The 15,160-nt window shown below is 34.4% G+C and overlaps 1 protein-coding gene across 1 annotated transcript; it reads right to left on the minus strand.

Moving 5' to 3' along the window:
- Nucleotides 1-3,492: 3,492 nt before the first annotated feature.
- LOC8266921 (cell division control protein 48 homolog C) lies at nucleotides 3,493-10,825 on the minus strand. Its single transcript, XM_002522661.4, has 10 exons — nucleotides 9,690-10,825; nucleotides 8,720-9,336; nucleotides 7,231-7,383; nucleotides 6,764-6,880; nucleotides 6,533-6,637; nucleotides 4,837-4,902; nucleotides 4,677-4,741; nucleotides 4,397-4,598; nucleotides 4,096-4,224; nucleotides 3,493-3,887 (listed from the first exon to the last, which is right to left on the minus strand). Exons 1-10 carry the CDS (start codon nucleotides 10,672-10,674, stop codon nucleotides 3,840-3,842), a joined length of 2,487 nt encoding a protein of 828 aa, XP_002522707.1. The 5' UTR covers nucleotides 10,675-10,825; the 3' UTR covers nucleotides 3,493-3,839.
- Nucleotides 10,826-15,160: the final 4,335 nt, after the last annotated feature.

The following is a 15,160-nucleotide window of genomic DNA, read 5'->3' on the forward strand; positions in this document are numbered from 1 at the left end:
ATATTATTAGTATTATCTCAAGTTATTAAAAAGCTAGTATTTATCGATTAGAAGAAAAAATAGATTTTGATTAAGCAATTTAATTATCTTTAATTCTTGAAACTATTGATAATTAAATGGAGAGCTTATTTAAATCTCTAGATTTTTCTTAACACTTACTTATAGATAGAAAAGGAAACCCTAGGCTTAGGGGATTGTCAATTAGGTATAGAACGATCGGTAAGATTTTGGCAATACGTATTGTGATTTCCAAAAGCAAACACAAAACCCACTAAACACTTAGACCCCTACCCCATATTTAGATCAACTTCCTTCTCTACTCCTGAGACTTAAGGACTTGCTCAATACAATGACAACCTAAGGGTTTCAAGTTATATCATCATCATTTCTCCATCCCTTTTTTAATTTCCTTTTCATGCTTTTTAATTGTTTTAATTATTAAATACTTGTTGGGAATAACATGGTTACGTTTCTTTTACAATTATCATGCTTTCAATTAGGTTTCTTTTGTGAATGAATATGTTTACGGCACATGCATACTTCTTGGATTTTGAATCTGATAACATCATGTTCTTGAGTTTGGAATTTAATGATCACATGACTAGTTTAATATGTTAGGTTTAGCTCCTTTGATGTTATGATTAGATTAAGTTTTGCATGATTAGTTAAATTTCTATAAAATTGACATGTTTAGGTATTTACTTACTGTAAGTTGCACTTTATTTCTTTTATGTATTTTTGTCTCAAATTTGGTTATTTTACATGATATTTTCATGCCTTTTACATATACTAATCATATTTGATATGTTATGTGCATGTAAATTGGACTCCGGACGAGGAAGGACCTTAAACTAAGCAAAATTTGCTTGAGCAGAAGCCCAAAGCCGATCTGCTCAATGTTAAGCCAATCAGCTGTGTGATGCCATCAATCGGCTGCTCGTTCCAAATTGCCCTAATTCGTAAATTTTTGAGCCTTTTTATCGATTTTTGCCTATATTGACGTAGATTAGTTGTTTCTCTTAAGCTTATTAGTTGTAGGAAGGATTATAATAGTTAGTTTTATGCTTTTTTTATCTTGTTTTATTTTATTTTTACTTTATTTTGATGGATAAATGGCAAATAACTAAATATATGATTGTTAATTAAATTGGACATCTAGACTTAAAGCGTTTAATTTGGACTTTGGCATGAAACATTTAGCCCATTAGGTTAATAAAATGGTAATTGGACCTAAAAGTAAAATTAATTAGACTTAGGTTGGCTTTGTCATGTTTAAGTTAATCAATCAACCCACTTAGAATAGGATGACTGAATTGTGCCTTGGCATGTAACTTGTAGCCCACTTAGGATAAATACTTGGTAATCAAACATAATTTATAATCAAGCTAGATTAGGTAGGCATCTTTGTACATAATTGAATAGTTAATTTGGGCTAACCACATAAATGGGGGAATTAGGCTAAAACTAAAATGGATTAGACTTAGATAGACCTCACATGTTGTAGTGTTTGATGTGTACAAGTACTTCTATTGCATTTAATGGATTAGACCATTAAATAATAAAATTGAAACTAGGGATACATAAATAAGGAAGTTGGCTTCCGGACCCGTCTCTGGATATGTCAAAGCTTCCTTATGGAATCTTGTATGATATCCAATTACTAAAAGTATCTCGAAGAATTATCCGGGCAGCGACTCCCTCTCTTCACACTAATCTCTATGACTAGTTAGCGTGTTTCCAATTAGATTGAAAAGTCTTGTAATATGGTAGTCGTTAAAGACACTTGGGTGCACATCTGAAACTGTTGCCCATACTAGGCAAAAGTGACAGAGATCGAACTCCTCACATCAAACCAACCATAGCCTTAAGGAGAAGGGATCTTTGCCATTGATGAGGAGGCTCGCCAACAAAGGAATATATAAAGGCAAAATTTCAGTCCTTGAGCCTACAACACCATTGCCAACATTCTTTTCCCTCTCCCACTAGCAACCATCAAAAGACGAGAAATCCAAGAAGACCTATATTGATCATGGCATAAACCATGCCTAGATACTTAAAAATCGATTTTCCTGAAAAAGTCAAAAAAATACGACTTATGATAACATCAACTAATATAAGCTAATGAATAGAAGAAAGGTGGACTATATCATTAACTTATTCCATTTGTCTAGTAAAGCTAGCCATGCTTTATGGTGAATACTGTCAGGTTTAAATGCTTTAAGATTGTAAAGATTGTAATATTCCTCAGTAAGCAAGAATTGTCGTGATTTATGACTTCGGAAAGTACTTGATTTAAAATAATCTAGCATCATGATAACATCTTTTCGATGTTGTATAGACCATTGATATTTAAAGGACTAAAAGAGAAAGAATTGTCGTGATTTATGACTTCGGAAAGTACTTGATTTAAAATAATCTAGCATCATGATAACATCTTTTTGATGTTGTATAGACCATTGATATTTAAAGGACTAAAAGAGGTAGGAGAACCGGACAGGAGCTTCCCTCCCCCCAATAAAAGATATCTCACAACAATTGGGGCTTATAACATTGATGTGAAGACAACAACCATTTCAAACTATTTTTGATATTGAAAATAAGGTTATTGATTTTGTGTTGATCCGTCCGGACTGGTCGAAATATCTCATTTTATTAAAAAAAATAAAACAAAATATTTTTTATTTTGTATCAGTCTAAATCTCGGCCATCTCGAACCGGAACGAACAAAGTTAAGCCAAAATAGTCATTCCGTCTAAAATTAACAAGATGGGCCGAGATGGGATAACTTTGTAAATCAAAAGTAATTATTATATCATTGAATTGAGTTAAAAACTCGCTAATAATTAATTCTAACTTAATAAAATTTATTTTTTCTCTACCAATAAAAACAAATCAAAAGTCCAAAATCTCAAAACTAAAAATTCAAAATCTCATTTTTGTGTTCTATAGTTTAATTTTTTAATATTTAATCTTATGTTATTTAATAATAACTCAAAGCTTATGTAATTTGATTTTTATAATTTTATTGCCTAGATGATAATATTTTATATCCTAATCAGTTGTATTATAAAAAAAAATTTCACTATTGTAGTTCTATAATAATAAAAAATATGTTACTGTTTGCTACTTTTTTACTAATTTTATCCAATCATATTACGAATATTAATTTTATAATATTATATTTTAATAGTATATATATTTATATATTATAACAGTCCGAAACAGAATTCCAAAATATCCCAGTTTTGATTGAAAATTCACTTCCGGTTAAGGTCCGGCTACAGTAAGCTATTATCGGTCTGCTATAAAGCACCTTTTAAATTATCTTAGCTTTAGTGAAAATACTTAGTTGATGGAATTACACACTCACTACGAGATAACAACAAAATAGCCAAAATTAGTGCCAATGCCATTCTTAGTTTTAATGGCAGGTTCCTCCAGGTGAACAAGCCTTTGTTTTGGTAATTAAATAATTTATTCTACAAAATAAAGTAATAGAAAAATGCAACTGTCTTATTATACTAATGAGATGATACTGATATCACACACTGTTAACCAGGAACTCGATCATCAGACAGCAATTAGGTAGAGGCAGACATCCGACGCAACCAAACCAATATGCAAAACGAATAAATTATGAAGAAAGGAAAATATTTATACACTGCGACATCTTGCTTTATGTCACTCATGTTTCATGCCGAAAGGGGTAGCAAAATTTTTCATCCAAATGTTGGATGATTCACAGGAATGAAACCAAGCACAAAACGTTGCTCGAATTCGTCTGCTGATGGCAGTTGCGCATATATTCGACTGCAATATATATCTCCTTGCGTGTCATCTCATGCGCTTCTGAAGCTCTCTGACCATACCTTGTAATATTTAACTTGCTGCTTCCACAACATGAAAAGGAACAGACGTGCAAATAAAGAATAAGTCAGGAAATTTCAACTGTCTTTGTCATTATCTTAAAGGTCTAGCCATTGGACACATGACCCCAACCAACATACAACACACAAATTACCTTCGAGCATGTCAACTAGAGAGATGACACTAGTTGGTTATGCCATTCATTAAATAGACAAGGGTGAACTGTACCTTGTGCGAAACAGATGGAGAAATTTTAGTCAATGCTTGCTCAAAATGAGTAGCCTTGATTGTGCTTGAGCTCTCATCCGAGGAGCTCCCTTTTGCCTCCACCAATGCAGACATTGCAGCTTCATCCATCTATTTGATTAAAATGTTACCAAACTCAGCCTCCAGCAGATGCATAATTCAAGTAAGTGGTAATATAACATAAACTAGAGAAGACAAGGGCGAAGTCTGTCCCCCATTTCAGTATTTGGCCCAGCATCAGTAAATCCAGCTCCAACAGGTAATTATAAGAAGATAAACATACCAGCTTTTTGAGGTCAGCCCCACTTAAATTTTCACAAGCCTCCATCTTCCCAATTGTACTCAAATCCACATTAGGATCAATTGGCTTTCCCTTTGCAAGTGCTTTTAAGATCAACCCACGATCATCTGAGCTAGGAAGAGGGACATAAAGAAGTTTGCCAAACCGACCAGGCCGTAAGACAGCAGGGTCCATCACCTCAGGTCTGTCACCAGAAACCAGCTTTATTGTGCATGCGAGAGAGAGAGAGAGAGAGAGAGAGAGAGAGAACAATAAGCTGTACCTGTTAGTGGCACCAATAATAAAAACACCTGGCCGCTGATCTGCGCCATCTAACTCTATAAGTAACTGCAATCGAAAGCAAGGAATTAACTCACTGACCTAGTGAGCATAAAAATAAGAATAAAAAGCATTTATTTGTGTGTGCTGCTACTGTAACTTGCCTGGTTTAACAGCCGCTCCACAACCCATCCACCTTCTTTCCCGCGCTTCGTTGTCAAAGCATCCACCTAATCAAACAATCGAAAGACTTTCTCAGTTAAGGAAAGCAGAAGACTCCCAGCAGTACACAGGTGTCTACTTCACAGCTTATTTATTTCTGTTCACCTTTTATCAATAAAATTTATGAAAGCATAGAAAACCCATCATAGGCACACATACTTCTAAACCACTTGAAGAAAGAAGAGGTATTTGGTCAGCTTAATTCTAATATCTAGCTTCTTAGAAGCTATAGAGAAGTCTGTAAGAGTTCCACTCTTGGCATTTCTCTAACATGTAAGTACCCATTTCCATAAAATATTTTCTCGTACAATGGTTTAAGAGGCAGTAGGAATGCTTTGCCACATAAATTAGTGTAATATTGACCTATATCCATAGCCATATAAAAGTAACCTATATCCACATCTCACTACAAGTAATCTCATTATGAGATACATTCATAAAACTACTGTCAAATCATTTTTTGGCTACATGGTACAGCATATTTTTCACTTTTTTACCTCAAAATATACTTTCTTCAAATCCTTTTTAGCATAAAATTCATTTGGAACAGTTCTTGTTAACAGTAAGACACAAACGGCAAGTAGAATTGCTATTTTCTCAAGTCTGGCAATTAAAAGGCCAAGGGGACCATTAATCAAATCACGGAATCCAAATACAATGCCATACCATAACAATAATGTTGTCTGATTTTGCAATTAGTATAAAACTGTTTTACTAGCAATATCATTCAATAACTCAGTAGGCAGGACCCCAGGATCAGCTCAGGATAAGGCCAACAACCAATAAGCATAGCAAATAGGTTTCTGACATATAATTAAGAGAAATAATTTCAGAAATTAATGTATACAGTAAGACCGGTGAGACAATACCACATTCCAGGAGAAGAAACCCTGTCGAAATTTTGCGAGATTTCTAAACCTAGAAAATAGAACATCACAGCAACAATTACTCTACATCTAATCATACTGCACCCAATATGCTTCTCATTTGGGACACTAAACTGAATTTATTCCTGATTGGTTTAGGGAACAACATGATCCCAAAGTTCTCCAGACATCCCCATTTGATGGCAAAACTGAACCATTATGGGGTTTTGGGTTGAAAAGTAAAAGTCAATAACCAAATCCAGAATATAGTTTTGTTAATGATGTTGCGTCACAGGCTCGAGTTGCATTAATTGTGTCCAAATCAATACATTTGAAGAAAATGGATTTCACTAAACACACGTAAAGCATAATTGTAATGAATTTTAGGAACTCCATATGCAGTGGCATCACATGTCCTAACTTGAAAGTCACAAAATGTGCCATCAATACAGAATCACTAAATGACGGAAATAATTTTTTGTAAGACAAAGGGATTATCTGTCATTTGCCTGGGCAAAATACATTTTAGGCTCAAACCTCAACAAGAGAAATGGAACAATCAGATAAAAGTGGACATAAGGACCATAAAATTGATATTCTAGTATGCATGAAAAATTCATTAATATCCACAAAGGTGTCAAATATTTAGTCCCCAATTTTTCACATGTAAGCCTCTATTACAAGAAATTTTATAAATATGTGGCAAAATTGATATATATACATATATATATTTAGTGTGTGCATGCGTGTGTGTAGACAATGAGCTACACACCTCATCGAAGAAAAGTACACAAGGTGAACATGTCCTTGCACGAGTAAATAATGTTCTAACTGCCAGTTCACTTTCTCCAACATATTTATTCAGAAGTTCAGGACCCTGAAGAAACGCATTATGGTAAGATTTCAACACTCTCAAAATAAGCACAAATATACACAGAAGAGGACAGCACCATACTAAATAAGACAAGGAAAAAAGGAGAAAGGAAAGAATATAAGGACTTACCTTGATGTGAATAAAATTAGCTCCTGCCTCATTAGCAACAGCCTTAGCAATCAGTGTTTTACCACAGCCTGGAGGACCATAAAGCAAAATTCCTGTCTCTGAGTTCACTCCAAATTTCTGAAGATTTGAAAGACAAATATCAGAATCACAAAGTCAATCACAAAGCAACTATTCACTAGTAACAGTAACACCTTCAAGCTAAAAGTCCAACAGAATTCATAAAGATTAGGTAGAATACAACTGAAGTTATCATCTACAGCAGACTGCAGTTGAGAACAAAATATGTTGAGGCAATGACTATAATTTATACTGATTCAACAAAGATATAGCATATAACTGTATCATAAATAAAACCAAATATTGCAGAACCATTGATGTACAATGAATCAAAATCATATTAAAAGGGTATATTTTTGCTTGAAACCATACTCAAAAGGACTTCTAAGGACAGTGAATATGATTAATACCTGATAATCCTCAGGATATTTTATCCGCCTAACTATATGAAGGTCAAACTCATTCCTTATAGAATGAAGCCCACCAACATCCTCCCACTTCACATTAGGAACAGTAGAAAATCCTTCTCTTCTTGAAGAGGGTTGAACCACCTTAGCTGCTTGCTGCAGGATTTTAAAATCTTAGAACCTTAGTAAAAGGACAAACACTTTCTACAGTCATGTCAAGCAAGCTAGTCAACAAAAAGACACTTCAATTCTATAAACAACTGTCATTTCAGTGCAGGATTTTAGGACAAAGAAAATTATATCACAGCCTTGACCTTGAATATCAATTACTATTCCACCATGCCAAATGTCAATAGTAGATCAATGCAAATGCAGAAAATGGCAGCTAGTAAATAAATAAATGGACAAAGGGTCAATTTGTGGGTTCAATTGTTGGAAACAACGAAATTGGACTAATTTGATCAAACAACACAAGTTCAAGGGGGTATTTGACCCTTTGTCCATAAATAAATCATTACAGAATCAGCAAATAAATTACTAATTGAATATGCATGTTGAAATACGTTTGGTTTCTTGTTGGTTCAAGCATATGAAGTTACATATGCCTAAAGAAATCAAGAAATAGCTAAACTACTTCATATTCCATGAAAACCTAATTGACACAATAGAACAAGGGAAAATGCTTTATTCCACTTGGTTTAAACAATACTGTAAAAAAGAATGGCTTCATATCACTTTGTATAAAAATATATATATTTAAGAAAAAGAAAAGGCAAATAAATAAAAGAAAAAAGCCAAAAAAAAAAGATTATGGATAGCTAATGAATTGAGATTACATAGTTCACACCAAATACTTCTTAAAACACTTTTTTAACAAAAAGATTTTTTTTTTTAAGAAATCGAAAAAAGCAATTGATGGTGAATTCCTCATTTAGCCTAGAGCATTCTGTACAGTCGATATTGAAGCCCAAATTATATTAAGAAATAGATATCACTGAGAAGAAACAATGATCCTTTCATGACTTCAAACAGTCTCTTCCTCTTTAAACTTCCATATTTGCTCTTTCTATGTCTAACTAAAAATCGTTTTGTGTTTTAACTAGATGCATTCTTCATAATGTTTCTTTTCATTCCATGATAAAAGTATTCTTAGTCATTCATTCTTCAACTAAAAAGCCTGCTTCTAATTTAAAGTTCTGGATGATAATCTAATAAATCCAAATGCTTCCTTTTGGGTCCAACTCAGGCCTCACAACAACCCAGGAATCTACCAAGCCAGCCCACAAGATCAAACAGGTATACATATATTATATTATATTCTGACAGGGATACTTCATTTGATAAAAGAGTGGCCTGAACCATCAGGGTGGACCAGGTTTAGGTCCAGATAATATTTTCAATCCAACCTCATCAGCCTAGCTTAGCCATCACCTACCTCTAGTCAAAAGAAATATATGAGAATAAAAAGAAACACAGTGTTGCTCAATATTACCTCAAAATCAGCCATTGTAATAGCAAGCTTTTCAAGCTCCTCAGGCAACCAAGGTATCTTCCACCAATCTTCGATGTATTCCACATCCGCACACTCTCCTGTTAGCTCAGATTTTCTTTGGGAAAGGATTCTCCTCATGGCAAGATTACCAGCCTTGTCAACCAAGGCATCCAAGTCAGCTCCAACAAAACCTGGAGTGGACCTAGCTATTTGCAAAAGATCAAGAGAACCCTCAAGAGTACACTTTTTTGTGAGCACTGAAAGAATCTCAACCCTAGCATTCTCATCCGGCACTCCTAACCTAATTTCACGGTCAAATCTTCCAGGTCTCCTTAGTGCGGGATCAATAGCATCAGGCCTGTTGGTAGCTCCAATTACAAGAACATAGCCAGGTTTCTGATTAGTGCTTTCTGAGTCTGAATTTGCATTGGATGGTCGTACAAGCCTGTGAAACTCATCCATGCAAGTCAGCAATTGTGTTACAATCCTTCGCTCCATCTCTCTCTGTAGATTTTCCCTCTTTGAAGCAATTGCATCAATCTCATCAATGAAAACGATTGAGGGTGCAGTCCTGTATGCTTTGGAGAAAAGCTCTCGGATATTTTCTTCCGATGCACCTGAATTTTCACGCCATACATACAGTGGTCAAAAACATAAACTTAAATAGTTAAAAGAAAATCTCTTTTCTAATTCATTTGTGATAACATGTAAATAACAAGAAGAATAAAATTAATTCAGTAGATCCAAATGCTGGCCAATGATCAGCAGTTGTTTTACATCTTATACAAACAAGGCGGCAAAAACCAGCTTCTTTAGCATGATATCTTTATTTAAGGAACATAAACTTGAAAATCCATCACCATGAGAGTCCCTAATTCATATTGTATAACCCATTCAAGCAGCCATTCATTTATCTAACAAAATTAACAATGATGGAAGAGCAGTTTGCTTGATTTCCTAAAATGCAAACCTGAAACTCCAGAGACGACCTCAGTAGCAGAAATCTTGTAAAAGGGAACGCCAGTCTCATTAGCAATAGCATGAGCTAGTTTTGTCTTGCCACAACCAGGAGGTCCATGAAGTAAAATCCCACCAATAGGATTGACTCCAAGCCGCCGCGGCACATGAGGATGATACAAAGGCAAAAACACTTCCATCTCCAATTCCTCCAACACTGCTCTCATTCCTCCCAAATCCCTAAACCTAGGCCCATCTTTCCCACCCTTCCCCTCCTCCACGTCAGCGCCACTATTCAAAACCTTTCCTTTCTCTTTCCCTTTCTCTCTACTCTCTCCTTCCAGTTCACCTTTCCCTGAATTTACAATGTCAATTTTAGTAGTTGTTTTAGTATTACTAGCATCATCTACTTCAATATTCTTTTCTTTCTCTTTCGAATAACTTTCGCGTAACATAGACCGCATTAAATCAAATTCTGGTTCCACTCTCTCTCCGTAAATTCCGTCCTCGGATGTCGAAACAGCTGAATCTGACTCTGACTCCGACTCAGATGAGGAGGTTGACGTTGCCGACTGATTCCTTTCTATCTTTTTCGGATAATCATTCTCAATTTGCAGCAATTTCTCTTCGCTCTCCTCAATTCGTTTTCTTTTCCTGAGTGATTTACTAGAATTGACGAAAATTCCCTCCTCGTCTTCATCATCTTCTTCTGAACAAGAAGAAGATACTTTGGAATTGCGGCGTCGACGATAAGGTGATGATGGCGGCGGTGAGGAAGCGTTAAGGATTTGATTGACGAGCCTAGTTAAAGTACGGAGCTCCATGCGGCGGTAGTTGGAGTGTTGGTTGCGGAGGTGGTGAACGATGTCATCGGCGGTTGAGAACTTTTTCTTGCAGGAATGAACATGATTCTTAAGCATTCTTTGGTTCCGGCCTGCACCACCGCTTCCTCCGCCTGCGCCTCCGCCGCCTCCTGATCTTCTTCTGCCTGCTCCCATTTTCACTGCAAAATCTATTTTCTGCTTCAAGCGGCAGTTTCTTTAAAAGAAAACTGGGTGGCAGGTTATATCGTGTATTGTTTGTTAATTTTTAGGTTTAGCGCCTGCCATTGGACCTCAACATCTGACGGTTTAAAATTTGGACATATCGCCACTTTCTTTGTGCTACTGGAAACTCTTTTTGGCAAAACATATCTTTTGGCCCATGAACCTTCATTTGTTTCTATTTGAATCCCTTTAACTCTATTGCTTTAAACTCTTTTTTATTTTACACTAACCCTATATATTTTTATGGAAAAATATGCATTTTGTCCCCTAACATTTAAACCGAATAGTGGATTGGCTCCTAATCTATTTTTGAAGCAAATAACAGTGAAAATTATGTTTTAATATTATTTTAGCACCTATTAGAAAGAAAAATAAACTCCCATTAATTACTGATGCTGTGTTAATTTTTGAACTTTTTTATTAAAAATGGAATCCAATATAAGTGCCACATCAACTAAATACTCATTTCTCTTGTCTTTATCTATCTCTCTTTATATTATATCAACACCCTTTGACGAAATTTGAATCAACAACTATAGGAAATACATGAGATATGAAGTTGCTCGCAAACCAAAGTCCCATTGCAAAAGGTAAAGCTAGACTAACATGACAAAGGTGGGTTAAAATGCACCTTTTTTAATGTGGAGATATTCTACTATTGTTTGTTGCTAAACCTTTCAAAGAATTAGATGTTTCTCTCTCTATTGAACTATTCTTAAGCTTTCTAGTTTTCTTTTTGGTCAAAACCTTTCTAATTACTGTATTGAATATTTCTTTATTACAAAAGGAAGGCAAGACCGCAAGCTAGCTAATCATCATTCGAGAATGTCTAATTCTAACCAGATCTTGTTGAAGCAGATGACTAATATCCATAGAAGCAATAGCCAGTTGGTTCTAATTGCCATGAAACGTCAGCTGCCACCCCCTACCAAAATTAATTTTTTTCCTACTTTTAAGAATTTAACCATTGCATCTATATTCGCACAACATATGAACAATGTTAGTGAAAAAAATTACAATCTATAATTGTGACTTGTTGAACTGCAACTCCATTTTATTATGTATCTCGTGAGAAAACATGATTGAACTTAGGTATCTCTAAGACTTGCTCCTCATTGACATACTCCATGTGCTAACGAAAGTAGTATCTTTCTTAATACACCTTCCATCATTAAAAGGAATATTGTATCCGCCTGTAGGTTGCTAAAACTCAACTTGTGCCTTGGATATCCACCGAGTGAAAAAAACAGTTCCTTCCTTGGTCCACAAACTACAAAAAGGAATTCATGGAGTCATTTACTAAGAAAATAATTAATAAACATTTCAGAAAGATGTAGCCCTTGTTAACTTCTCAAAATTAGAAATTACAGTTAAATTTCCATACGTGATTATCTCCAAATACATTGTTATCTCTTGATGCACTAAGAAGGGGGGTTGAATTGGTGTATTTTTTGTGCATGGAAGGTTAATGGGAAATTAAAAATTCAATCAAAATATTAGACAAAAGAGAAAGAAAATTAACACAAAGATTTATAGTGGTTCGGGTATTAACCAACCATACATCCACTCCCTAACCTATAATTGGGTAGTTAACTATTAATGATCCTTTTGCGAGTGGAAGATCAAACCTAAGTGTTTCCAAGCTCACACTCAAACTTTTCCTTAGGAGTTTTCCCAAGCTCACACCAAACCTTATATGAGTTTTTCTATCTAGGCTAACTTTACCCTTATCCAAGTATTTAAGGCAAAAATTCAAACGTTTAAGAGTGTTTTATGGCTCACTCTTAAATCTATACAAAGAGAATTTAATGTAGAAAGATGAAAAATCACTTTACAAGAGTTTGGGCACTTAGAAAACTGAATAACCATTGTCCAAGACTTTAAGAGGGGTATTTATACATATAACAATCTCTTAAAGACGTTACAAATAGCCCATACTTCATTAAATATAAAGTAAATATGATTTGGCAAAATAACTTTCAAGTAGAGAAGGCCCCTCGTACTTTGAAAGTGCCCCCCGCTTTCTGAATATAGTCATTAAAACTCCAATGACTCTTGACACATGGTATAGCTTTATTGACTGACGGTATAATGGTTACTGACTTGGCATTTAATGTAAATGTCGCCCCTGCTCTAGAGAAGCGCCCTCGCGGTTCCTTGAAGCACGCCTAGAAGCACGACTGTGTTTGAGCTCATGCTACTCTAATCCTTGTCATCTTCATTCCAAAAAAAGTAACGTTCTCAGCACCAACAAACTTGGACTTCTTAAATAACCCAACAATCTCACTAACCTTATTATTACCACACTCCCCAACAAACACAACATAAACACCACCATTCCTCATAGTCCTCTCCATCTCTCCTACAAATCTGACCAGAAACTGCTTGGCGTATAATTATTTTCGGGCCTAAAGAAATAAAACGAAAGCCCATACTATAAGCTTAAAATAATTAATCTAATTAAGTAATTAATTGATAATTAAAGGTAATACCTAAATACACACGTGAAGGTAATACATACTATATTTAATTTTTAACAAATTAAATATAAGTCCTTCAACTTATTTATTTACAATCATTTACTACTATTCATTTAATTCTTATGATGTTGCATTGGGAATTTAAGCAAACTATCAAAGGACCTTAGAAATTCAAAAAAAAAAAAACTAATTACGTAAGCTCGTTACTTTTTTGTTTTCCTATAATTGGAACTATAGGACTCTATCCATTTATTCACTCGATCCAACTTTGAATTTATTTATTATGTTCTGCACCAAGAATCCAAATAATCAAGAATTCAAATAAGGTCTGCCCCGATCCGAAAAGAATAAAATATTCTCAAAATTCTCCATTGATACGACAATGTTGTTTTTTTCCGTTCATTCCTTTCAGGATTTAGAAGTCAATTCAGTGCGCATTAATTACAATGGTTCGTATACCTACATGTGGCAAGCTCAACACAGTTTTTCACTAAATATATTTTTAACATGTCATGTGAGACATTTTTCAGTTTAACATATTTCTAGCGTGCCCAATGGAACTTTTTGCACTAAAACATATTTTTATTAAAACAGAAACAAAGCCTCCATTAAATAAGCACTAAAACCCAACTCAAGAACCCCATCAAAAAAGGGTAAATTATTAGGATCAACCTCTCTAACCAGAGGCAATGAATCAACCAGCTCAACACTGGTAACATCAACAATACCCATTTTATTCAAAGTTATGACTATATGGCTAGCACCAGTAGACACACAAAGGACTTTAGTGTTATGTAAGATATGAACGTTCTAGGTATGTGAAAAAAATGTGGTGCAAGAAGCAACTTGGGAAAGCCAGGCATTTGAGGACTGGAGACGTTGGTATTTTTTGGAGAGTGGCAGACGGAGCCAGTGTTTGAGGGATGGGTCGCAGGTTGATGTTGGGAATTTGAGGTGGGGTTTTGTGATGGGTGTGTTTGGTGCTACGCATGTTGCTGGTTTTTCGAAATAAAGATGGAGGAGTATGATTGTTGATATTGTTATGCAGAGAATTGAAATTTTGTTTAGGAAATTCTCTATGTGTTTCTCCATTTGAGTTTCATGAAGTGAAAATTACATCAGCTAGTCCTCACATATCTAATTGTTGATCAAGACAACTTTTACAATTCATAACAAAGGCATAAGGGTGGATTTGGCCTCCAAATAATTTTTTGAGTTCCAATTCACTTCATAATCGACTTTTTCGTCAATTTACTCCAAATTTTTCTAATTTTGATTCAACTTGCTTTAAAATTTTTAGTTGAAAACTTTTTTAAACATCCCTCGACTTTTGACTTTTGTTGATAGAAATGGTCAGTTGTAGTTCCAAACAACTCTTTATGTCTCAAGCTTTCTAAAGATAGTTGTAATATTTTTTGGGTTCGCTTGCAATAATGGATTTAACATAGTAGGTTATTAAGAGCCAATTGGTTTCTAAATTTTTTCGATTGATTTAGGTAGTTTGTGGATGATTAAATATAAATATGAACTCTTCATTTCGTGAGCTTCATTCTTCATTCTAATAAAATTTCAATTTGATATTATACCAAACAAATTGGAGAAATTGGACCAAAAACAAAAGACTTTGGTATTAAATTAATTTATAGCAAATTGAACATCATAAAATAATTTCCACATCAAATTGACCCTTTAGCCCAGTTCAAGTTATTGATTTTTTATGAAGTTCACAATTTTGGCCTCTTTTATTGTATCTTTTTCTCTTTTTTACATTGAATTCTTTCAAAAATACCCAAAAAAATGTTAAGAATATCATTTTTGCTGTTAAAATATTTTTCTTTCAAAAATATTGTAGCATATATTAGGTATACTTTTTTTTATAAAATATTATATGTTATTAGCAATTTGATATGTGTTTTCATAATTCTTATAATATTTAATTTTTGATATATGTTAATATA

The sequence above is a fragment of the Ricinus communis genome, chromosome 7 (genome assembly GCF_019578655.1).
Source record: "Ricinus communis isolate WT05 ecotype wild-type chromosome 7, ASM1957865v1, whole genome shotgun sequence".
NCBI lineage: Eukaryota > Viridiplantae > Streptophyta > Magnoliopsida > Malpighiales > Euphorbiaceae > Ricinus > Ricinus communis.